Source organism: Danio rerio, chromosome 13 (genome assembly GCF_049306965.1).
Source record: "Danio rerio strain Tuebingen ecotype United States chromosome 13, GRCz12tu, whole genome shotgun sequence".
In the NCBI taxonomy this organism is placed as follows: domain Eukaryota; kingdom Metazoa; phylum Chordata; class Actinopteri; order Cypriniformes; family Danionidae; genus Danio; species Danio rerio.
The window spans coordinates 53,529,764-53,556,211 of NC_133188.1; the positions used below are offsets into that span (position 1 = coordinate 53,529,764).

The 26,448-nt window shown below is 36.5% G+C and overlaps 1 protein-coding gene across 2 annotated transcripts in view; it reads left to right on the top strand.

The window, feature by feature from the left end:
- The first annotated feature begins 1,463 nt into the window (after window positions 1-1,463).
- Window positions 1,464-26,448, top strand: part of ggps1 (geranylgeranyl diphosphate synthase 1) — a 47,388-nt gene continuing 22,403 nt past the window's right edge. Inside the window, 3 exon segments of one of the 2 annotated variants that reach the window (NM_001291760.1) lie at window positions 1,464-1,756; window positions 4,794-4,884; window positions 22,343-22,413. In NM_001291760.1, coding sequence (NP_001278689.1) covers window positions 1,652-1,756; window positions 4,794-4,884; window positions 22,343-22,413 — 267 coding nt within the window. In that variant the 5' untranslated portion in view covers window positions 1,464-1,651. 2 annotated transcript variants of the gene reach the window in all.

The window sequence follows — 26,448 nt, forward strand, 5'->3', positions numbered from 1 at the left end:
TCTCATGCCAATACTTCCTCATAGAGCAGTGGTTCTCAAAGTGGGGGTCGGGACCCCCTGGGGGGTCGCGGGACAATGACAAGGGGTCGCTTGGTGATTTCCAAAATTTAAAAACAATTTTATTCAACTATTTGAATTGTCATATTTTATTCATAACCCACAGAAGATTAATAGTTGCGTTAAAGAAACAACAACATACAAACAAAAATCAGCCATCAGCTTTTAATTTTTATATTAAAATGTAATTAAATTAATAAATGACAAAAAAAAAACATTATATGTTGCATTTATGTGTTGTCAATATGCTCATGTTTATATGGGCCTATAGTTGTGTCTGCAACATTTATATATTTACAGTATAACCACTTTAAAAAATGGGGGTTGCGAGTCACTGACATTGTTATTTTGGGGGTCGCGGGCTGAAAAGTTTGGGAACCCCTGTCATAGAGGACTGATACCACACACCATGGCCTGTGATGTCAACAAAATAATGATTATTACAGTTTTTTTTATTATTGAAGCAAAGAGGTAGATCAAATCCAATTACATACATAGACACAAATGATACAAATACATAAAAAATGCACAGAAATATACACAAAATCAAACAAACGGCAGGGTAACAAATATAAAAATAAGTTACACCCTAAAGAGTCACAAAGGAAGAATATAAGCATTCAGTTTTCATTGTTTTAGGATTAAAAGAGTGCTGGTAGTTTCCAAATGTTGGTCTAGGTCAATTTTGAAAAGGTTTAGAGTCACTAAACCTTTGTTTATACATATAAAACTTGACTAAAGGGATGTATAAATTAATTATATACATTTTTCCCAAGTTTTCTTTAGAATCGTCCAACATTTGGCAACAAGTAAAAAAGCTATAACCCGTAAATGGTATAAAGAAGAGCCACCAACTAAAAATGAATGGTTCAAAATTATAGCAGAAGTTAAGGAAATGGAAAAAATGACACATCCACTTCGAATACAATTAGAGACCTTTGATAAGAAATGGAGTAAATGGCTGGCTTTCTCCACAACGAAAATATAATTATTCATAATTGAACATTTACATTATTGTAGAGGTTATGCATCACTGTAAAATGTGTTTGGCAATCTTTTATTTTATACTTAATTATTTATTTATTTTGATGAGGTTAATTTAATATTTTTATACATGTATGTATATGGATATATATGTGTGGAATGAATGTATTTGCCTATATATGTATACATATGTATATTTATGTATATATGTATTAGTTTTTATTAGTTTGTTTTGTTCCCAATGTTTATATGTTCCTAAAAAATCAATAAAAGCTAAGTAAAAAAAAAAAGAATCGTCAAACAACCCAGTCAACAAAATTATCATTACATTATATGCGTTTAAAAAAAGGCTCAGCCCACTTTCCGCGCATGCGCTCTGCAGACTCCATGGCGTATTTAAGCGCGAACAGCAGAGATGAGAGATGAGCTTCCTGTCAGACTCAGACATGACACATCAGCCGAAGGCTCTCTGGCGCGGCATAAAAACCCATTCTGCCTTCATATAACTGGATATTACAGCCTTAAGGATGATAAGGGGCCGTTTTAAACGCGTTATAAATGAGCTGTGAGTCGAATTGGAGTTAAATTGTCGTCCTTGGCTAACTGGCTAATGCTAGCGAGCTGGCTGACGGTGGAGAAAAAAACTGAAAGCGGAAGAGTGACGTGCTGGATTACCGAGGCGGAAGTGACAGAGCGCAGATTTTCCTTCTGGAAGGTGGGTGGGGCATCACTGTTTTACTTTATACTTTATTTGACTATTTTTATAGTTTAATGGCTGAGTGTATTTAATACAAATATAAGGATTATTAATAATAATAACGTCTTTGTTGTTGTTATTATACCTTATAATATTAGTGATAAATGAAAATGGCATCCTTGCCTTTTTTCAATTTGTAATTTTATTTATTTATTTTTATTATTATTATTATTGTTATTATTAATATTATTATTATTATTATTATTATTATTATTATTATTATTATTATTATCATTACTATTATTACTGTAATACCCAAATGGTCATAATCTTATTATGTAATGTTTATTTGTAATATGCCTAATGTTAATGTAATCTATTGTTGTTATTATAATATTAGGTCTTTTTTATTTCTATAAAATTAATTTTAGCACATTTTAATCTTTTTAATTATTTTTATTTCTTATGTTTCTTCTTTACGTAAAGCCTTTTACATTACCATTGTGTATGAAATTTGCATAGAAATAAACTTCCCTTCGATTTTTCTTTCTTAACTCTTTATCCAGGCCTAAAAATCCTGTTAGAAGAAAAATCTGACAAAAAACTGCTAAAAATTTTGCTGATCGCCTGTAAAAAAAGCCATAACCAAAAATGGTTAGTGATAAATGAAAATAGCATCCTTGCTTTCTTCAATTTGTAATTTTATTTATTTATTTATTTTTTTATTATTAATAATATTATTATTACTGTAATTGTCATATGGTCATCATATTATGTCATGTTATATCATATCATCTTATTATGTAATGTTCATTTATAATAAGCCTAATGTTAATTTTAATCTATTGTTATTACTCACTATGTCTTTTATTTCTGTAAAATGTATTTTTTATTTTATTTTAATCTGTTTTTAATGATTTTTATTCCTTGTTTTTATTTCTTATGTTTCTTTTATTCTTGTTTTCGTAAAGCACTTTGAATTACCATTGTGTATGATATTTGCTATAGAAATAAACTTTCCTTCGATTTTTCTTACTCAACTTTATACTTAGGCCTAAAAAATCCTTTGTTAGAAGAAAAATCTGACAAAAAAACTGCAGAAATTTTTGCTGATCGCCTGTAAAAAAGCCATAACCAAAAAATGGTTACAGCTTGAAGCACCTCAAATTAGTGACTGGTTTGACATAATTTATGAAATCTATAAGATGGAGAGGCTAATGAACTGTCTTTTACAAACTGAGGAGTTTATTGAGACATGGAGAAAATATGTAGAATATATTCTGACATTAAGACCAGATTTATTATATATTAGAATGAATAGTCAGAAAGATGTGAATTTTATTTTGTGTATTCTTTTTAGTAATGATAGAAAACATAACAGAAAGATAGTAGGAAGAACAATAGCTATTTAAAAATAAACAGATAAATAAATATTTTACATTCAAGATCCTAAAAGTACCATCCTCATAGTTCCATATGTACATAGTTTAGGTTAAAAAAAAATAAAAAAGTACACAATTGAATTGTAACTGAAAAGCAGCAAATTAATTTTATCCATTTCTTTTTGATGATATACAAAACAATTATGAGTGTATTGATTTTCCTGTTTCTAATAATGTCCTGAAATCATTAATGTAACTTCCAAATTTATTAATGGAAATTTTTAATATTTTATCATTTCATTTATTTCTACAATTTTGGGAATCCGATGTTTGATTGTTTTGTCAATGCATTGTGGAAAACCCTATCAGTATGTGAATTTGGATACTGCAATAAACTAAATGGGATAAAAAAAAGAAATAAACTTCCCCTGCCTTATTGTATACTTACAAAAAAATCTATTAAACTACACATTTTACTTAATATATTATAAAATGCACATCTGTGATTTAGTTTACATAGAATTATTAAATAAATGGCTTAGCAAAGATTTTTTTAATGATAAGAGTATGTTTTGTTTGTGTGTTTGCGCTAATAATAATGTTTCCACTGATGTATATTACCAATATCAGCAATGTATAATAATGCCAATTTACTAAAAATATATATAAATATAAAGCTGTTGTTTGTTGTATTATCATTAATATGAGAATAAATCTCATCTGAAATCCATCTGGAGATGCTGATCTTCTACAAACAACATTTCTGAGGTTAAAACTGAATTGAGATGAAGGTGGTTTTATATTCGCACGTCCAGACTTTTACATAATATCATTTTAGACGAGTATTCTTTGCAAACTCTAAATGGAGAGATTATATTAGCAGCCGACGACTATCAAAGTACAACACTGTTCACAGTAAAATAAGGAGAGCTAATGTTGTTTATTAGTGCTAATGTTAATCCCACTATTATGCTTTACTTTTTCGTTTCTTTAAAACCTGATAGACGAGACCCATAGGACATCAAGATTTTAACACACTGAAGTCTGAGGAACTCATGCCTGAGCAATGCATGTGACTTAATTCTCCATATGATCATTAAAAAAAGCCTTTTATATAAAGTATTAAACACATTTCAGTAGTTCAGTGTTTTCCCTTTATGTCATTGCATTATTACATACTCAATTTTAATTTTTTTTGTGTGTTATGTTTTATTTTTATGTTTGTATTGTTTGGGTTTTTAATCAAAATCTGGTTTAATCCCATGTCAGCAGCTCCCAGGAAAAAACATGACGTGTTTAATACTTATTCCCCCCCCACTGTATATATTTTGCTCCTTGAATGAAATAGGGTTGCAGATGTGGCTATAAACAAACAAATAAACGCTTATTTTATGAAGCCTCATGATGCATTGCATTTAAAAGGTAGATTCAATTAAGATCTACTAAAATAGATTACTTGTTCTGGAACGAATTAAGTCCTGCTTACTGTGGGAAAACCCCCAAAGCCCCAGAAACCGCATGCATAATGTTGGTTTACAGGAAGTAACGCAAATCAAATTAAAGACAACTCGGGCGAGAATAATTGGCTGTGAAGGCGTAGCGTTTATTCAGAGCTTCTGCAGGAGAGTCGGGCTGTGTTTTCACTCTCACTCTTTCCTTCTTTCTCTCGCCAGGTTTGGATATACAGAGGGATGGATGAAAAGCAAAGAGCCACTTCTGAACGGATTCTTCTGGAACCGTACAAGTATTTATTACAACTGCCAGGTAAGAGCGTCTGCAGGGTTTTGGCTGCATGTAAATCAGTGCCAAGGGAACTTTTCTTACTATTATATAACAAAGGTGACACGGTGACTTAGTGGTCGCTTCACAGCAAGAAGGTCACTGGTTCAAGTCCCAGCTCAGTCAGTTGCCAGTTCTGTGTAGAGTTTGCATGTTCTCCCTATGTTGGTGTGGGTTTCCTCTAGGTCCCCCACAGTTCAAACACATGCGCTCTAGGGGAATTGGGTTAGCTAAATAGGTTGCAGTGTATGTGTGAGTATGGGTGTTTCCTAGTACTGGGTTGCAGCTGGAAGGGCAGCCGCTGAGTAAAACACATGCTGGATATGTTGGCAATCGATTCTGCTCTGGCGACCCCTGGTGAATAACGGGACTAAGCTGAAGATGAATGAATGAATAATAATTTATTATTAAATAATAAATCATGTGGGGTCATGTGTGTTTCCAGTGGAATAGGGTGGAAGGAGGGCTTTTCAGAAATGAAAGGTGAAGCGTCAGTGTGGATGTGGATTGTTTTCATTCTAAAATGCCCATTTAAAACTAAGGGCTCTATTTTGACGGTCCATGCGCAGAGCGCAAAACGCAGGGCGCAAACGCTTTCAGAATGTCAGAATGCATTTTTGCTCATTTACGGACGGGAAAATCTGCTTTGTGCCGCGGTGCATGGTCTAAAAGGGTTGAGTTTATTTTCTTAAGTTATAGGTGTGTTTTGAGAATAAACCAATCAGATTCTCATCTCCCATTCCCTTTAAGAGCCAGCTGCGTCGCGCCAAGAGCGCATTCACTATTTACAGAACGCAAAGTAAGTCTAAGTGGAAAAACTGAGCATTTCATCAGCAAACAGTTCACAGCTAACAGTTTTTATTAACAGAAAACAGTTAAACAGAGCATCTACTGCGTGAGAATGAGAGATAATGGATCTACTTTCACTTTCGCTCTTGGATAGGGAAACCTTTACGCACAGACATCAATTAGTCTATAAATAATTAATTTCGTTTAAGCGCAAATATTCGTTTCAAAACTATTTCTAAATTCAGTTCTAATTTCCAGCTAACTAATAAATGAACAATAATAATAATAAAGTGTGCTCATAAACCTGAGTTATATCCTAAAACACATGCTGTGCCCCATATGGTCTAAAACCTGACAGGTGGGCAAATCTAAGCTTGTTTTTAATAAAACAAATATAAATATGGATATAATAAATAATACTGCTAATAATAATATTATACAAAAGCAAATTGGTATGAATGAACTGAAAAAGCCTCCTGAGATGAAGACATAAGCAGTGATTTTTCATATTTATGTAGGCTAGAAAATAATGTTTTGTAATATTTTAATCCTTTATATTTATATCCTATATCTATTCTTATTATATCCTATATATATCCTTAATATTTAATTTTTTTTCATATGTAAATATGTTTGCCTATTGCTCTCTTGTGCGTATTAAGCAGTGTGTAAGTGAGGCGCAACTCTGCGCCGGAGTTTAGACCGGGTTTGTTTTGGTCTAATGAAAAATCTATTATAGTTTCTTAAAATAGCAACGCGCTAGCAATGCCCCTTAGAACACCTTCCTTTTTAGACCAGAACGCCTATGGGCGCACATATGAGCGCTAATGCATTTGCTATTTAAACAGCGTAGCGCAACGCCTCAAAGCGACTCTTGCACCGAGCTGAAACTAGCAAACAAGTATTTCGCTGCGCCTTGTGCCACATTGCGCCGGGTGTATGATAGGGCCCTAAGTTGTATTAGGCCAAAAGAGGGCCTACGTGTGTATTATTCGTGAGCGGGTTGCTGCTGAGATGGTGGCGTGGCTGAGGATTGCAATGCGAGCTCAGCATTGTGATTTCTAATATCGGCCATCGGCGTGGCTTACACCCGCCAAATACAGGTAGATTTCAGCTTTGACAGTCACTTTGGCTGATTGAAAATAATTATTAAATTGTGGTTTTCTTAGAAGCAGGGTTCGACTGTAAGCATGACCCAGTATGCGTGCAAATGTTGTCTTAGTATCAAGAAATAGCACGACTAACAAAAAAAATACAAAATTGCGTTCGGCCGAGCAATAGAAAGCAGATGAATACAGAGAGGATGATCACTGGCGCTAACAGCTGATGTGATGTGCTTAAACATCTGCTTAAAGCTTGTGCGCGCTCCTGTTTCCTTGCTTGAAGCAACCGTGGCTGGAACACAACTGTGATCGGTTCTCTTTCAAATAGTCAGACAAACAAATTATGCTAATGCACCGACAGTCTTGCTGCCTTCAAGAGCTCCAAATGTGACCTTTTGTAAGCAGCACCGGTTGCTTTTGCTTTGATCAGATTATTAATTGGCTTTAACCTTGTGATCATCCTTTCATTATCACACTGTTTTTTCACCTGCTTTCTATTTCTTATGGTTATTTTTGTTAATATGGTTTAATTATCATTTTTTTACAACAACATTGCTTTAATATGAGATTAACTCTCCATTACTGTGTAGTTAACTGGTGATCTGAGAGACCTTTAGCGAGGACAGATTTCTGTGCATATTTTTGATGCATGACAATTATTTTTAAAAGTAATTGTTTTTTTTTGTTTTTTTTAAAGAAATGTTTTGTTAAATAAAAAGTAAAGTATACAGCTATATTTAGCTTGTTTTGACACGTTTAAAATTTGTGTCTAAGAAATAATTATTGTTTGGAGTGGTCAGAGATACATTTGGTAAATCCCTAATTTTGAGTTCTGAAAACTCATGTGAAATAAAAAATATTTGCAGTATAGCACTATGAAACCATGACCCATTTGCTCATACACGATACACAAAATGTGAAATGTATAAGGAGGCATGTGGACAAAACACAAAATCTAAATCAAGTGATTTTAGCATGTCAGAGTCATATTTATGCATATAAAAAATATTTTCCCAACAACAAAGTTGTGGCTTGTGAAAATGCAGAGTGGCTAGTAACGTTGGAAAACTACTAGCCACTGTGGCTGGTGGTCAAAAAAGTTAATAGGTGCGTTCGACATAAAGCTCAGCTGCAGCCGGTGATCAACGAGATTAGCCGAGCGCAGGCGGGGCGGAGTTGAAAATGGAGCCGTCAAGACGGACAGCTGGACACTTCGGGACTCAAAGTTGCTGCAGTCATGATGACCGATCACATGGCGTCATCATATTTTTTTGTTATTTTTATTTATAACAACAAAACATTTACAAATAAAACAGAATACAGTTTCTACAAACTGTGGTTCCTTTTTAAACAATAAGAGAATTATGAATAAAATATATAACAAATGCATGAGAGAAATAAGAGGAAATGAGAGGTTAATATAAACATAAAAACGAACAGGTCTATCAAATACAAAGCAATAAGCATAAATTCTAGGAGTTAAACATAAATTTTTGGGCTAATACTTCTTGTTTGAATATGCTAAACAAGGGTTTACATATATGTACATTTATAGATATAAAAATTTCCAATGTAAAAAGCAAAACAAGGTGTTTTGATTAGGTCTTAATAAATGACATTATTTTGGATAATGAATGAATTTTCAAAAAAAGCATTTTAATCCAAAAAGATTGTGTTGAAAGCAACAAAAGGTAAAATAAGTGAGCTATGTAGAAGTTTCCCAGAAAGAGCAGGTAGCCTTTAAATTGCTAGACAGAAAATAAAATATATATTTATATTATAATAATAAAACCATTTTATAATTATTTAATAAAATAGTTCTTTACTTTAATTTGTTAAGAGAGCTTTAGGGTGGCAGGATCAATGATGATGATTTTCTTATTTCAAGTCTGTAAGACTTATTTAGGTTATTCACTAAAATATACAATAAAATATATCATTTAAATCGTTCATGAATGCAGTAAATAGTCTGTATAAAAAAAGTTAAAAATAAACCTGTGCAAACAAGCTAACCTTTATAACCAGATTATTTAACAAAAGATGATTACTGCAGTAAAATATTTGTAGTCTTTTAATTAGCAAGATGTGTACAGGATAGAGAGGGTGTGAAAAGTGAATTGTTTGTTTTGAAACTTTTGAATCGGAATTTGTCCAATTATAAACCCGAAATACACGTGTTTGTTGTCATGTGGTGAACTCGGCCAATCGTGTAATATCAGTGTCGTCATCAAAGCTCCTGCAGTCCCTCTTCAGAAGCTGCACGGTCTGAGTTTGCCGTCTGATCTCGGAGCGCTGTCGCGGTACTTTGATGCCACATGTGACAGTCACGTGGCGTCGGCGCAGCATCAATCCGGACAAGATTTCTAACCAGAATGCACCGCTTTAAGACAGATTTCGATCGATCTGCGCAGCGCTGCATGAAGTCGAACGCACCTATTGTCAAGCCCTGGCCATCGGTGATGGACGATGGAGTCATCTATTGACCCAACCCTAAGTCATGTGTAATTTAAAAAAAAAAATTTAGTTTGTTTTACTTTAGTTTATTTTAATAGTTTTACTGTATTTAACTTCAATGTGATTTGTATGAATATGTGATGATTTAAATTTCTTGTATTTTAGATTTTAGGTTGAAAAGTCATTTATGCATCAGCTGGATTCATTTCTAATTAAAGATACAGTAAATGCAGAAATAGCGTAACGTTCTGGAAAAAAAGTTAAGTTTGACTCTCTAAAATCTTGTAGTTATGTTTAACCTTTTTTTTTTTTTACATGTTATTTTTAATAGTTTTACTGTATGTAACTTCAATGCGATTGTATGAATGTGTGATAATTTCCATATTTTAGTTTTTATTATTTTTAATCTGGCAAAGGGCAACAGATGTAAATTTAGCTATGGGGATAACTGGCTTATTTACAGTTTTTACTTTTTGATTTAATGAGCACTTTCCCTCTTAAAATTATAAGTATAAATACTGTACATGCATAAATCCAACAGGAATGTAAATTCGATTACTCCCCATAATATAAGGTCAAGAACTGTTAATTTCTGTGAAAAAACTGTTGAATCCTAATATAGTTTATTGAATAGTTGGTGCTCCATTAGTTCCTGTATTTTTAACATTACTTGAACAGCATTTAATTAAGCATAGTGCAACATTTACTACTGCATTATTAAAACCATTAGTTGTCCTCGTTGTTGTTAGTGGTTAATGCTCAGCAATGAAAGACTTAATTTTTATTAACTAACATGGGTAAGTTGAATAAATACTGTCACAAATGTTTTATTTATGGTTTGTTAATAATAAATACATTACATTACCTAAATGGATCATTATTGTAAAGTTTGGCCATCAAAAATATATTATATGTCATTTTTAGATTATAATTTCTCTGGTTTGGAAAAACATGAGTGAATAAATTGTAAATACATTTTTTGTATGTATATATATATATATATATATATATATATATATATATATATATATATATATATATATATATATATATATATATATATATATATATATTTATTTATTTTTTTTTTCATTTTATTTATTTTTTTGCTGCTGGCTGAATATTATAGAGAAATTAATAGCCTGATTTCTGGCTTGGTCTCATTGGAAATGTGGGTTAAATGATATTTTAAGAATAGCATCGCTGTAGGAAAAAGTGTTTAATGGAGATGAAGGGAATTTCAGTTGGATGGGAATGAAATGAGTTTGTATTGTAATTTATGACAATTTTGCAGCTATTTTAAATGAAAGTAATGACATCTGCTTAAATTGTGTATTAGCAATGTGTTTCGGAGCACTTTATTTGACCTGATTGGAGCTGGAATAAATGAAGCCTTTACATAATGTGCTTTCTCTTCATGCAAAGCGCTTTCTTAATTTTGCAGTTAACGTGGAATCAATAACAGCTGAGATAAAAATAAAACATTTTAAAACTTAAAATGTGAAAGCACAGGGTTAGGGTTAGTCTATAGTACAATCTAACTCATGGGTCTCAAACTAAATTGCTGGAGCGCCGCAGCTCTGCACAGTTTTGCTCCAACCCTAATCAAACTCAGCTGATCCAACTAAAGCCTAGTTCACTCTACAGGATTTTAAGCCTGATTTGAGCCCGATTTGGAAGTTAACGAGCTCGCCGACGGATCGGGCTGTGATCGGGAAGAAATCTGCGGGTGCTCGGCGCTCGCCAGTCTTTATGTGTGAACTACTGAACAACGCATCAACGAGACTGGGCATCGATGCACTCATGCTTCCTATGCTTATGAAGGAGGGATGGTTTCTGGTGGGCGGGGCTTTCCCCCTCTGATTACATTTACAAAGGGAGAATGTCAATCAAACTGTTTCTACAGACTGTTTTTTTATCAAAGTTTGATTATAATAATAATGAATAAATGATAAATAATAAATTTTTACTACTAGAAGCTGCATACATAAATGCATACATAAATGCAATCCTGGTGACACTTTTTCAGAAAATAAAAATGACCACAATCTCTCATTTTGACCGATAGTGCATATAACAAGCATGAGAAAACACGTTTCAGATATTGACTTGGGTCACAGCATGTCATGTTGTCGGAAGCTGCTGTCGCTACTTTGACATCTAATGCCAACTGCTCATTTTGAGGTTTAAGCATCTTCATCCTGTAAGTCAGCAGTCATACAGGAAGTCTGCAGTCAGCAAAATACACACCACATATGACAATATCACATCTATTATTAGCTTCAGCTGCTGTCGTCTGTATGATCTGTGGATCAGTCATTGTTCTGGGATATTTGTGATGGGTTGTTTTTATGTGCACGATTGTGCTTTTGGATGGTGTGCTATTCGAGTGTCTTTGTAGTTACCACCATCTAATATGAGGCTTCAGTTTCTGACAAGTGGTTGGATTTGCATGTATTTTGCATGGTGATTGCTTAAGAGGATTAACTTTGTTTCAAGTTCATGTTACTGTGTAGTCATTGTAACACATTGAACCCAAATTTTTAAATGTTTTATTGTATCTTTATTAGGGCTGCAATTAACGATTATTTTAATAATCAATTAATCCCTCTGTGATTATTATTATTTTTCGATTAGTCGATGAATCTGGGAAAAAAAAGAAAAGGATTGATTTCCAACCATTTATTCACAAACAAAACGCAAATCTTTAGAAAGTGCTCAAACATGTTGTCCTTAAACGTCCTTGAGCTATAATAATGTTAATAATAATAATAAACTAACTTGGTTTTGTCCTGTTTTCAGTCCAAATATCAAAAGAAAAAATCTTAAATCAAGGTAATAATTGACATCTGAAGTAGCATAAGAAATTATGTCTTGTTTTCTGAAAAAAAAAAAACTCAATTAAGTGATTTGTTTGCTCAAAACAAGCAAAAATATTTGCCATTGGAATAAGAAAAATAATCTTAATGAGATGTAATCTCAAACAGAAGTTTTAAGTGCTGTTCGATTAGGGGAAAAATCATAATCATGATTATTTTGGTCATAATTGTAATCATGAATCATTTGAAGTCAAAATAATAGCCTTTCTGTGAAATTTTTATTTTAATAAATATTTCCCAAATTAATATCAAAGTATTAGTATTTCCTATAATATTTTTTCTTCAGGGTTACCTCGGGGTATTAAAATGTCTAAAATATAAAAATTGAAATTTTAGGTCTTAAAGTCTTAAATATGCTGTTCTAGGTATTAAATATTTTTGCACAGGTCTTTTTTTTTTTTTTTTTCTAATGTCCATGTAACGCTACATCTAATGCTCATTTAAATTCTTTGTTGTTGTTGCTAGGTTTTTGGGGTGTTGTAGTTTTTTATTTCACTAGTCCAATTTTAATTTGTGGTATTACAACTACAAAAAAGGTCAACTTGCAATAGCCAATGTCAGTGTGCGCGGCGAACGTGACGTCATCTATGTGTTTGTGGAGGTTCGCTGTGGGTGCGCGTGAGGTATGCGATGTGGCGCCAGGCGAAAGTATAAATCAGCATTAAGGTGTTTGTTTTTTTTTTGTAGTTCAATTGTGCTTAAATAAATTTATTTTACCACTAATGTTTTTTATTATAATTTTTTTTTACACTTTCTCTCACGTGTTTTTGATAACGCAATTTATAGATCTTAAATTTAATACTTAATAGTCTTGAATTTGACATTATCTGCAGAAACCCTGTTCTTCTGGAGAAAGGCCTATTTGTTTTATTTAAGCTAGAATAAAAGCAGGTTTAAATCATTTGAAACCTATTTTAAGGTCAATATTATTAGCCCCCTTAAGCAATATATTTTTTTGATTTGTGTGCAGAAGGAACTACTGTTATACAATGACTTGCCTAATTAAGCCTTTGAATCACACTTTAATCTGGATGCTTGTATTTTGAAAAATATCTAGTCAAATATTATGTGCTGTCATAATAACAAAGATAATATAAATCCGTTATTAGATACGAGTTATTAAATCTTATGTTTAGAAATGGGTTGAAAAAAAATCTTCTCCGTTAAACAGAAATTGTGGGGAAAAGGGTCGCTAATAATTTAAGAGGGCTAATAGTTCTGACTTCAGCTGTATATGCAGTTATTTTCCTCGTAATTCTCTCTTCATATACCCATTTTATATCCATATAACACTGATTATAGCCTGGTTCGGATCGTTTTGCTTCACTCCAGAGTTCGTTTCAATTGAGCTGAGACCCTCATGTAGGTGATCTCGGACTAATTGTTTTGGCACATTCACATATGCCAAACAAACTGCGCTAATTGGGAAACGTGCCAGGTTCCATTTAAAAAAAAAAAAAAAAAAAAAAAAAAAAAAAAAAAAGTCGACGTGTGAAAGCACACTAAAAAACCATCACCCATAAGATTTCTGATCCTTTACACCACTAATAACAACTCTGTTGATATTTGAAAGCACTAAAACAAATCTGTGCATAACTCAACATAACTGTTTTCCAAATATTGCATAGTGCACCTTTAATTCGCTTTCTATAATGCAGCTGTAATGTGCAGTTGTTTGTTGTGAATACGCACCCTCTAGTGGCCAAAGATGCATACTGTGCCTTTAAAGAGTTTTCTGACTAATTACTGCGTATAAATAAACTTGGAAAGCTCAGAGAGGGTCTTAAAATCAGCACACTGTTCTTTCAATGTCTCTGGATTGATGCAGCTTAAATCTCCATCTCTGTGCAGGGCTTTTGGTAGCAGGAATGTGTTTTAATATTGCTCTGCTGAGTCAGAGTGTTTCCAGCTCTGATATTCAGTTTGCTCGAGTCTCAAAGGCGTCGACTGGTTTCCGAGAGCGAGAGGAGAAATACTGCTGCAGCATCAGGACCCGTTCTGTTGTTTTCCTGTCATCCTCTTGCAATTTTAATGATGTCTTTTGTGACAGAGTTGAGTCTCTGCATCCCCCTCGCTGGGTTTCCGCATTCTGTCTAGTTTTTGCAGAGGTCAAGGATGAAATCACTGAGAAGCTGAAATTGAACAGCGTTCTCTGCTGTGGTAAAGGATAAAGCGAATTCTTCCCGAAAGGGAAAACAGACGCACATGTGAAGTGATTAAGAAAGCCTGCCAGAAGGTCATTAACTCACTTTTTAGTGGGTGAATCTCATTAAATCAAGTCCAGGACAAATTTCAGCCCAGAATCTAAAGAAGTTTGATTTCTCAATGTAATGAATTCAGATGTTTTACTCTTGGATGTATAGTTTTTTTTTCTTGTATATGATTCATATTACATTTACATTTAGTCATTTAGCAGACGCTTTTATCCAAAGCGACTTACAAATGAGGACAAGGAAGCAATTTACACAACTATAAGAGCAACAATGAATAAGTGCTATAGGCAAGTTTCAGGTCTGTAAAGTCTAAGAAGGGAAGTATTAGTAGTATTAGTATTTCTTCTTTTTTTTTTTTTTTTTTGTACAGTTAGTGTGCTATTCAAAGAGGCAATTGCAGATTAGGAAGTGAAGTGGAGACTAAATAGTTGAGTTTTTAGTCGTTTCTTGAAAGTAGCGAGTGACTCTGCTGTTCTGATGCAGTTAGGGAGTTCATTCCACCAACTGGGCAGATTGAGCGTGAGCGTTCGCGAAAGTGATTTCTTCCCTCTTTGGGATGGAACCACGAGGCGACGTTCATTCACAGAACGCAAGTTTCTGGAGGGCACATAGATCTGCAGAAGTGAGAGCAGATAAGAAGGAGCAAGGCCAGAGGTCACTTTGTAGGCAAACATCAGAGCTTTGAATTTGATGCGAGCAGCAACTGGCAGCCAGTGCAAACGGACTAGCAGCGGAGTGACGTGCTCGTTTAGGTTCATTGAAGACCACTCGTGCTGCTGCATTCTGGAGCAGATGAAGAGGCTTGATAGAGTTAGCTGGAAGCCCGGCTAGTAGAGAGTTGCAGTAATCCAGTTTGGAGAGAACAAGAGCTTGAACAAGGAGTTGAGCTGCATGCTCAGATAAGAAGGGTCGGATCTTTCTGATGTTATAGAGTGCGAATCTGCACTATTACTATACAAAGCTTGCTAGTAAACTTTTTTTAGATTTCATTTATTAATTTTCCTTCAGCTTAGTCCCTTTATTCACCAGAGGTTGCCACAGCGGAATGAACTGAGTCAGTCGGTACTCTCTGCGCTGAGTTTGCATTATCTCCCTAAGTTCGCAATGGTTTTCCCTGGGTACTCCGGTTTCCTCCCACAGTCTAAAAACGTGTACATAAGCAAATTGTAATAAGTCACAAGCACTTAAGGCATACTTACTGAATCAGTTAGAACCACCATATTAAAGAGCCCATATTATACATGAAATAGGGTCATATCTTGGTTGTAAGGGTCTCCAACAACAATGCAATGCTAACATGCATGCAAGGTCAAACACTTTCATGGTCTTATAATCTGCATTTATTTTTACCTAATTATTCCAGCGACTCCTGTATGAATCGTCCAGTGATTCATTTGTTCCCAAACCCCTCCTTAGCGCGAAGCTAATCTGCGCTGATTGGACCGATGACAGTCTGTCGCGATTGGTCGACTGCCTTCAGTCAGAGAGTAAAATGCCCAACAGCTAATCAGCAATATAAAAGTAATCACAGTTCATACACGCTCGATAGTGTAGGCGTGGATTTTAGCTGCCAGTGGGTCAATGTAAATACCGACGACTGACTATTTTATTGAGCAAAAACTCCAAAAACTGTCAGAGATCTACTAGCTTGTCTCACTCTGCTATTTTCATACACACACACACACACACACACACATACCTCCGGACTACAGCGCATGCATGCACGCACACCCTACCCTCGTCCACGGAGCTCCGTAAACAAAGCAGCACGTGTCTCGTTTTTAACGTGACTTTGCACACGATAAGAGAATATAGCCAGTTAACCTGATACAGTACACGCGGTTACAAGTAACAAATCACAACTACATACATTTGCAAGCTAGAGTCAAAGAGGCAACTTTAATCGCACGTACTTACACTTGAGAAATGGAGGAAGAAACCCATCCTGACGTCCTTCAGTAAGTTACTCTTTACTGATCCTTCCTGATGTATTCTTTGTAGCATGTAGTTTGCAGAAGTTTCCAACTGCTTTGCTATAATGCTGAGGTTTCATCTTTGGGTAGAGGCTCGATAATGTCCATCTGCAGTGTGACTTCAATCGACCGGCATATTTGTGTGTGTGTGTTTGTGGGTGGGTGTGTGTGTGTGTGTGTCTGGGTTTCTGCGTCAGAGGGCGGGGCCTCAGGTTTGAAATCTCCCGGGTTTGCGCGTGCACGTGAATAACTTGGTTTCGTTCGTACGTCATGGCGAAACCAAGTGTGCCGCAAGCCTACGTTCGAGTGAAGGTTTCGGCCGTTAGATCGCCCCCTGGGGGCTGGCTGCAGTACAAGTCATAAAGCCCGCCTCCTCCGTGTTAATGAAGGAGACTTGAGCCCAAATAAAAAAAAATATTACACTTGCAATAAAATGTCCCGAAAGATAGTTCTGGTCGATTAAAGCACTGGTTATTGTGCTGAAATAGGTGCAGATCTTCATTTTTGTAAACAGTTTGTTTTTAGCAGTAATTCAATGCTGGGCGTGTCATCGTGATTGACAGCTGTGATTGAAAGTTTCTCAAAGCGCGGCGTCTGAGCTTCGGCAGAAGACTGAAGTAGACTGAAATGTTATTATTCGATTTCTGTGTTATTTTACCATGACAAAATGAGCTCAGCAGTAAACTATAGTTTCTGACATACATGATCCTGGTGGAACACTATTTATTCGCTAAGTTCAGGGCTTTTTTCGGGCTTTATTAGTTTGCTGATACACGCCTAGCCACCCAGATAGCAAAACACAGTTACGGCTAGATTCTCGCCTGCCGGAGACTTATCTCTTAGAGCTCAGACTGACTAATGTTACCTCTGCTGGACCTACTCCGGATGCCTGGACTCACTGCCCGATTCCAGTCCGAGTCAATCGAGCCAGATGCGGCGGCCGAGCGAGCAGGCGCTGCCGCATGTGAGCCGGAATCAGCCCGCGACGCCGCGAGTAAGTTATGCGCTGCGGCCTGGAGCTGGCGCGATTGAATATATAAAACCCTCATATTTGTTAACGTTATTACATCCATTTGTGTTGATATGACAGCAAACGCATGCTGAGAAGTTCGGGGGGCGTAGTTGATTTTACATAAAGCGTTTGATTGGAAGCTCGACTCTGCTCATTTTCGCGGCTCCTCCTCTGGCTCCATCAGACAATCCTTCTGCGCATGTCTGGCTCCAATTTCAGCAGTCTTTTGCGACAGTTTGTGCCCGTCAAGCAGGCGTTTTGCCCTCAAGGCGTTCAATGGGAAAAAGGGCTGTCGCGTCGTCCATATTTTTTACAGTCATTGGGCGAAACACCTAATGACTCGGTATCAAGGCGACTCGCTTGAAGCACTATGAGTCGACTCTTTTATAGATGAATCAACCGTTTTAAACACTGTACTCTTACAGATTTAAGCCTTAGCTGGATACTTCACTTCACTTAGAGCTGTGTTACACACTACATGGAGGGGCATTTCCAAAAACCCATAATATGGGCTCTTTAAAGTATAGGTAAAAAAACTAATTGGTGGGCTCTCGAGAAACACCTGATTTCATTTTAGAGCTGCACGATTAATCGATAAAAGATCGCAATCAATTTTCTGACCACTTATGAAATGTTCAATGTGCTGCTCATTGTGTTGGAATGTCAATGCAACCCTCTTCTCCCACTCTTCATACACTGATAGCAACACCACAGGAGAAATGCCTGCACAGACTTCAGTTTCAGGTGCTGCACATCTTGTATCTTCACACCAAAAGATTAAAGCCTAAAAGGGTCAGTTTCTTAGTGTAACAGGGGAAGTGACGCTGACAACAGAGGTGCAGATCCACATGCAGGTTTATTAGCAAGGTCAGGCAAGCAGTGGTCAATACAGGGGAAAACAGATGTATAAGGGCAATCCAGAGTCCTAGTCAAAATAACAGGCAGATGGTCACAAGGCAGGCAGCAAACAGGAATAAACAGATAAAAAATGTAAGGATCAAAAACACGGAAAAAAGGAAGGAAGAAAGACGCATTGTAGTGTCACTAAAACAGTAGACAAGACTGTGTTTGAGAGGTGTTCTTATAGTCCAAGTAATCAGTCAGGAGTGCATGTATGGAGTTGTAGTCCATGAAATGGTGGATTTGTAGTCCGTTAAGCCTTTTGAGTGTTTACCAACGATCTATGGTGTTTTAGATCGCTGGTGATCGTGACACAGAGTTAGAATATTATTTGTGTGGTATTTTTCAGCTGAATTTTCACACACACACATTAAGTGACATCAGAGACTTATTTTACATATTGTAAAATAGGCCAGAATAGGTCTCTATAAATGTCACAGGTTTGGTTTTAGATGATGGGTGGTAAAAATGAATCTGACATGTTCTTGACTGGTTTTGAGAGCTTCATCTGCATGAGTAAAGGGCAGACGGAGTGCTTTCAGTAAGGGAAAAGCGTGCGGCTGCCAGTAGGTCATTAGATCGCTCACTGAAGGCTTGAGTTACAGGAAGCTGCAGGGTAAAACACTCATGAATGGAGATGAATGATATTCGGAGGCATCGCTTGCTGAATAATCTTCAGTTGCTACCGTGCTACCTGATTTCTTAATCTAATCTCAAAAATGTAGTTTGTTTACAAGCCTTTGTGTGGTTTATCTTGTTGTGGTGACCAGACATTACAATTTTCCTCCAGTCTATTATCTGATTATTTTTAAAAAGGCAAATAATATTGATTTATGTCTTTATCCATGTTGAGATTTCATTTCTGTAAATGCATGCAAACTCTATTTAACTAGATAATGCATCGTTCATATATTTAAACAATGCATAAACCTATGAGTTGGCTTCTGTCCTGCCTTAAATTTGCACCCTTTATTTAATTCAAAACATGACTGAGTAACTTTAAATGTATGTTAAATGACCTGATATGATATCTGTAAATGAGATTTGACGTCTAAATCATATCAATTATGATTAAATGCAGAGGTGGCGCAGTATCGAAGTAGGTAGTGCTGTCGCATGGGTTTCCTCCGGGTGCTCCGGTTTCCCCCACAGTCCAAAGACATGCGGTACAGGTGAATAGGGTATATGTCGAAGCATGCTAATAGGACTTTGAATTTGCCAGTAACCTGGGTTTATCGTGTCCGGTGAATTGTATACCAATGCAAAATCGGTAAGTTTAAGGTCTGTTTTCTTTAAAAATCACTGATCTCCTCTGACTAAGTGATATCTGATGTAAAGTGGGTCTCAGATTGTACAAGAAGCACTGCATTAAATTACATTTCCCCCGCCATGTCTTCATAATATGAGCATTTATTTTACCCCAGTATATTCAACAGAGCTTCTGCGCTAGCCTGCCCAAACTGACGGGTACATGCTAGTAGGGTTGTAACAATATACCAGTATGACGGTCTACCACGATTTGAACGTGCACGATTATCATACCATGAACAATTGCATATCAACGGTTTTAACCCTTAAAGACAGAGACAGCCGCCCGCAGCTAAAAATAAGTATTGCTCTTAAATGTTTAATAACTTTTGATCCGCTGATCCGATTCATACAATTCAAAGACAATTCAGCTTTCCAGTGCTGTATCACATAACATTCACGGACTTTCAGAGGCTCCGGAATCAGTGCGGTTACATCATCAAAATTTGACCACGCTGATTTGACAAAGAAACGCTCGTCACTGTGTCTCCAGACAAACCAGACATGATACATTGATGCATTGTCCCTCCTCCATGCCCAGATTGGTTCAAACTCGCTATATCACAACCAATAAGCATAGGTTTCGCTTTTGTTTGTGGACCAACAATGAGCTTTTTCAACAACACCTAATGAGAGATAGGCATACATTTATGCGCGGCTGAATAAAACGCAAAAAAAAAGTTTTGCATGAAATAATTCTCATACTAAGTACTTTTGCATGCACAGCAGCACAGAAACATGACAAAACAGTGACACAGCAAAGACGAACTGCTGCTCTTGCTGTTTTCAAAAGACGCAAATGAAGATGCAGCTGTTTGTCTGCATTGCAGACAACCATATCCAAATCCATATCCACAGACAACCATATCCATGCTGGCACATAAAACCTAAGGATGGTCCATATTGAATCTAGTTTCGTTATGTAACTATTTATAGTATAGTAAATATTTATATCTATTTTTTACTGAGGATTTGCACCATGTTTATTTGGACTTTATTTGGACTTTGACACATTATTTATTATTTTCTTATTTTTATTTGTTCATTGTAAGTGGTGTTGTTTATAGTAACTGAAAATATTATTTGGAAAAAGTCAAATTTGCTTCACTGTTCTATTATTTTGTAACATTTGTAACATACCGTATACCGCGAAACCGTCAAACCGTGGTATTGTTTTAGACTATTATCATACCGTAAAAAATTTATACCGTTACAACCCTACGTGCGAGCAAACCGATTTTTGTCTCGTTTTACGCTTGAGCAACTAAATGAATGCCAAAGTCTGTTTTACTGATTGTATTTGAATGACATTACAACATTGATGCTGTAAAAGGAACCATATAAAATGGAAGAAAACTCACAATAACAGGTCACCGTATCAGTGTGGGAAAAACACTAGCTCAGCATATACCCCATTGGGTAGGCTAAATTTCCATAGTGTATGAGCGTGTGTGTGTGTTTCCCAGAGATGGGTTGCAGCTGGAAGGGCATCCGCTGCGTAAAAAACGTGCTAGATAAGTTGGCGGTTCATTCCGCTGTGGCGACCCTGGAATAATAAAAGGACTAAGCCGAAAAGAAGATGAATTAATTAATAATTAAATACAGTAAATCTTAGTTATGCCTCCAAACATCATAGTTTTTTGTGCACAAATGTTGCAAAGTCTCTTTAAGAGCTCAGTCACAGGCCTTTAAAAGAGTGCAAATGATAAACTTTCACTCTATTATGGTTAAACTTAGCAGCAACTACAAATAAGATCAACCATAATTCAGACTCAACTTTGCAGATCTTGCGATGTGACTACACTATTTGACTGAAGTCTCGTAGCCTATCCAAGTTTTAGAAACCACTAATAATAACTTGACTTCTAGTTGATCAATTGGTATCAGAAGTGCTTATATGAAAGGCAAAATCCTCTAGATTACACTTATTTGAGCAAAATAAAATATTATGCTGTAGAAACAGAATGAATACTGTGTCTGACTCCATCATGAGCTTGGAGGACTGCATCCATACATCTCTGACATGACTCAAATCACTGATTAATAAAGTCATCTGGAATGGCAAAGAAAGCGTTCCTGCAGGACTCCCAGAGTTCATCAAGACTCTTTGTGTTCATCTTCAACGCCTCCTCCATCTTACCCCAGACAAGCTTAATAATGTTCATGTCTGGTGACTGGGCTGGCCAATCCTGGAGCAGCTTGACCATCTTTGCTTTCAGGAGCTTTGATGTGGAGGCTGAAGTATGAGAAGGAGCGCTATCCTGCTGGAGAATTGTCCCTCTCCTGTTGTTTGTAATGTAATGGGCAGCACAAATGTCTTGATACCTCAGGCTGTTGATGTTGATCATCCACTCTGCACTCTGCATGATTTCTCCTTCACCAAACTTGCCTGATTTCTGTGAGAATCTTGGCTCCATGTGGGCTCCCGTAGGTCTTCTGCAGTATTTGTGATTGGGATGCAGTTCAACAGGTGACTCGTGGGAAAAATCGGCCTTCTTTCCCAAATAATAAACCAGAAGTCAAGCTATTATATGTTGTTTTTATAACTGGAATCCACAACACTACTTTTGTCAGGTAGTGCACATTGCGATATTGATGCTGAAACGATATATTGTTCAGCTATAGTTTTTTTTTTTTAAATAAATGTTTTTGTCAAAATGTGATTTATAAAAGTAGGCTCAATTCACTCTGTTCTGAAAGAAAGCCGTTTGTTTGTTTTAGTTGTGTGTCTGGTGTCTTAGTGGTGGGAAGCATCTGCTCTGTCTTTGTGTTGCTGATTTTGACGTCTTGTCATCTTTCTGTGTTTTGATAGGAAAACAAGTCAGAACAAAACTCTCTCAGGCGTTCAACCACTGGCTCAACGTCCCAGAGGATAAACTTCAGGTACGGCTTTATTTCTGTTTGAGGAATGCATTGCAGCATTGACAAAACAAATAGATTTTCTACTGCAGAAAATTCCTTACTTTTTTTTTTTTTTTTTTTTTTTTTGTGAGGTAAAATGGGATATGTGCATGTGTTTATATGCACTCTTTTCTTTGCCACAGTCAGCTCTAACTGAAAGTCATGTATGGTTTCTTTTAGATTTACTGTAGCGCGTGTTGATCTTTATTTAAGTGAACTTGTGGTGGCCGAGGGCAAAGTTTAAACATGGGATTGGTTTCACTTCTGTTCAACTGAAGATCTTGCCAGAAAACTGGCTCTGGGCTTCTGTGTGCGTGTCTCTGAATGTCTTTTATACAACCTACTGTCTCGGTTGACTAATTAGGACGACAGATGTGATTGCACAACACTGGCTTTTGTCTTTAATCAACAACATGTTCCTTACATTTAACATGACTTGCATTTAGTTAAGGATTCTTGTGCCGATAAATAACTGTTCCATGATTATTTTCTGAATTGCTGTGCTACCCTTTATAATTTAGCATGTAAATGGATACATTTGTGATGCTGATATGTAAATGTGGGTGGTTATGATTGGAATGGCGTTGTATTAGTAGCCGGGTTTCTATTCTCCTTCAAAAACCCAGTCCTACTTTATATTAAATGGCTTTAACTACATGTACTTGCATTCAAAATGTAAAAGCAAGGTAAATTCAGGGCTCGAAATTAACCTTTTTCCTTGGTAGCACGGGTGCTCCTAATGCCGAGATCAGACTGCATGATTTTGAAAGTAGTCATATCACAGATGTTTTCACACTGCTTGACTGTCTGGGCTAGCGTTTCATCGCTGCTTTGTTTATACTGCAAGATGGATCGGCGACAGGGACTTTCACATTGCATGACTTTACAATGGGAAGAATCGCCGACAACTTCGTCCAAACTACGTCTCACAGCCAAAAACATGTGGTATATCTTTTGTTATTAACTACATAATGAGAGAGAAGCCTTTAAGGGGGTAGAACATGTACATGTTTGCTCACCTGGGTTTAAAGGGAATTAGCCATTTCTCCTCAACGTTGATAATAAACTAATTTCTTTCTGTATGAAACATCAGACATACACGGTTGCTCCTGAGTCCTGTCAAACCTCCACTAGTGTTTCCTCCATTTCGTGGGTCCAAATAAACCGAAAAAGAGTGCTTTTAACTTCTCCCCCAGCCTCCCGCTGGCCTGCAGCAGGTATACACACATGCTCACACAATTAAATGCCGCTCTCTCTTTGGCTGTAGGCGATCTCCGATGTTATTTTCAGTCAAAACTCAATTCACATGGCATGATTTGAATCGCCGACAGCTCCAGATATTCAGCAGGCCAAATATCTCAGGCATCGGCAACTCATCGGCGATTCTCTCAGATCGCGTCTTTGATAGTTCATACTGTGTGATTGTCACTCACGTGCACGAGCACCGGTTTGCCTGTGATTTTCAGGCATTTGTTGGCGATTTCTCAAAACCTGTCGGCGAGCCAAAATCGGGGCTAAAATCACGCAGTCTGAACTATAAAAATGTAGGCGCATCAGGCAAAATTTTGTCGCACACTCCAATTATAAGCACCGTTACTACAAGTTTTATACAAATATATTTATTGCATTTGAAATCAACACTATTAAAACTAACAAGCAAAAAATATATATGCAAGCGTGAGGAAAATATGTCTCGACGAAATCTCTATCACAAGAAAATAGATTTTTATAACATAACTGAGTGACTAAAGGATACACGGAGCACTCACCGGCCCTGCACGCACTGCTGGACATGAATGAATCTGTTAACAGTGTAACTCTGCTGTTCTCATAGGTGCTGTCTAATATTGCACTGATGCTTTTGACGTATACTGTACCTTATTATATGCATACGTCATGTTCATAGCAATACCGGTCTTTTCATGAGTAGCGATATTAGTTTACTCAGTGCAAGCCCGTTTGCGATGGTGTACTTGGTGTTAAATTTGACATATAGCTGCCACTTGCACGGCGGACAGCACCTGGCGATTTATATGAAGGATTAAACAGAAGCTCTCGTGCTAGATGTGGCAAACAGTTACCTAAAAATTTCATCCCAGAGACTTTTCATAGCGGACTTGAAGCCAACAGAAGTCTTTTATCCACTCTTCAAAAAGTGTAGATGGTGGATTAACATTCAGCACATGATCACTAGTAAGATGTGTCATTATTTGTAACTTTAGATGTCATGGTTTCTAAAACTAAATCTGTCAGTGTTATCTTCATTCTCATCTTCAGCGCTTTACAGTTTTTCGTGGTAGTAGCTCTCTCTGTCATCCCAAGCCAGAAGGCATTGACTGAGTGATTGACAGCTGATATTTCAGTGCTAGAGCAGTGGGCCAATAAGAAGAGAGCGAAGGCGGGGCAAGCATTATGGACTTGGCTTTGTTTACTGCAGCAAGTTGACATGACGACTGTTTTAAAGCATTCCTGAGCGCTGCGTTTCGCGTTTCAAGTGCAGAGATGCATTCTGTGGGAATGTCTCCCGAATCCACGCATGTGGTGAACATTTTGCAGTAAAAACTAGACGCACACAACAATTTCATGCACTCGCACAAATGCTCCCAAATATAGTTTGAGGTCGCATGGATAAAATTTCGGGCGCATATGCGACCAAAATTGTCGCATTTTCGAGCCCTATAAATTACTGTGTTCGTAATGTATTGCAGAACATTTCTGGTCCTATTGAGGGTAAGATTAGATTGTTTGAGTAGTTTTAGCGATGGTTAAAGTGTAAGGGATGGTTTAACGGTATTATAAATGTAATTAATTATGATATGCAGGCGTCATGGTGGCTCAGTGGTTAGCACTGTCACCTTACAGCAAGAAGATTGCTTGTTTGAGTCCCGGATGGGTCAGTTGGCATTTCTGTGTGGAGTTTGCATTACCCGGTTTCCCTTACAAGTCCAAACACATAAGCTATAGGGGAATTGATTAACTAAATTGGCCGTAGTGTATGAGAGTGTGTATGGGTGTTTCCCAGTACTGGATTGCAGCTAGAGAGGCATCCGCTGCATAAAACATATGCTGCCATACTTGGTGGTTCATTCTGCTGTGGTGACCACTGATTAATGAGGGACTAAGCCGAAGGAGAATGAATGAAATTTACATGCATGTATTAAATCAAGAATAAGTGCAATGTAAAAGCATGCATGTAAACAAAGTCCATTGTAAAAAATGATCAATATTAGTGCAAATACATATTAGATAAGGCCACCTAATATAAAGTGGAAATCTCAAATGCAAATTGGGTGGGTTATGGGTTGTATTTTCGGTCAAGTTGTTAGAGTGGCTAGTTATAGTATTGGTAACCTAGCAACCAACAGTAAACAAAGCAAGGATAATGGTGCTACGTGGGCGGTGTTTAATATACTTAAGCGTTTATTTAAGAAATGTTTTTCCATGTCCTATTATTTCTAAAGTCCATGTCCACCTCAAGCAAAGTTAACTTTTCGCGACTGAATTCTAGGAAGGGTGATGCTTTTAGTGCAGATTGCAGTGTTCGTTTTTATACAATGCACTAGGAACTACTGTACTTTTCATGGCTTTTAAGTAAAACAAAATGAGTATTGCAATAAATCGTTTTTACTTTTTTCTCCTTAACCTCTTACTGTTTCTATTGCCTATAGAATAAAAAAAAACGTGTGTCAAGCCATGAGAACCGAACCGAAAACCGTGTTAAAAAAACCGAGGTATGTATTGATCCGTGGGCTAACTGTATTGTTGCAGTATTATTTTATCAGATTACAAGGCAGCTGAGAATTTTTGGCCCTGACCTGTTTTATCTTTGTTGTTTTGATGCACTGGCATCATGGAGACTGCATATGATCAATGCAAATACATTTATGCTCCATTTTAAGCACTGTGCCCTTCAGATCGAGTTACAGGAGAGAAAGGCATAAAGGCACATGCAGCTTTTGACGGAAAAGTGATTTCATAACAGTCTGAACACAGAATATTAGACAAACCTTTTTCAAA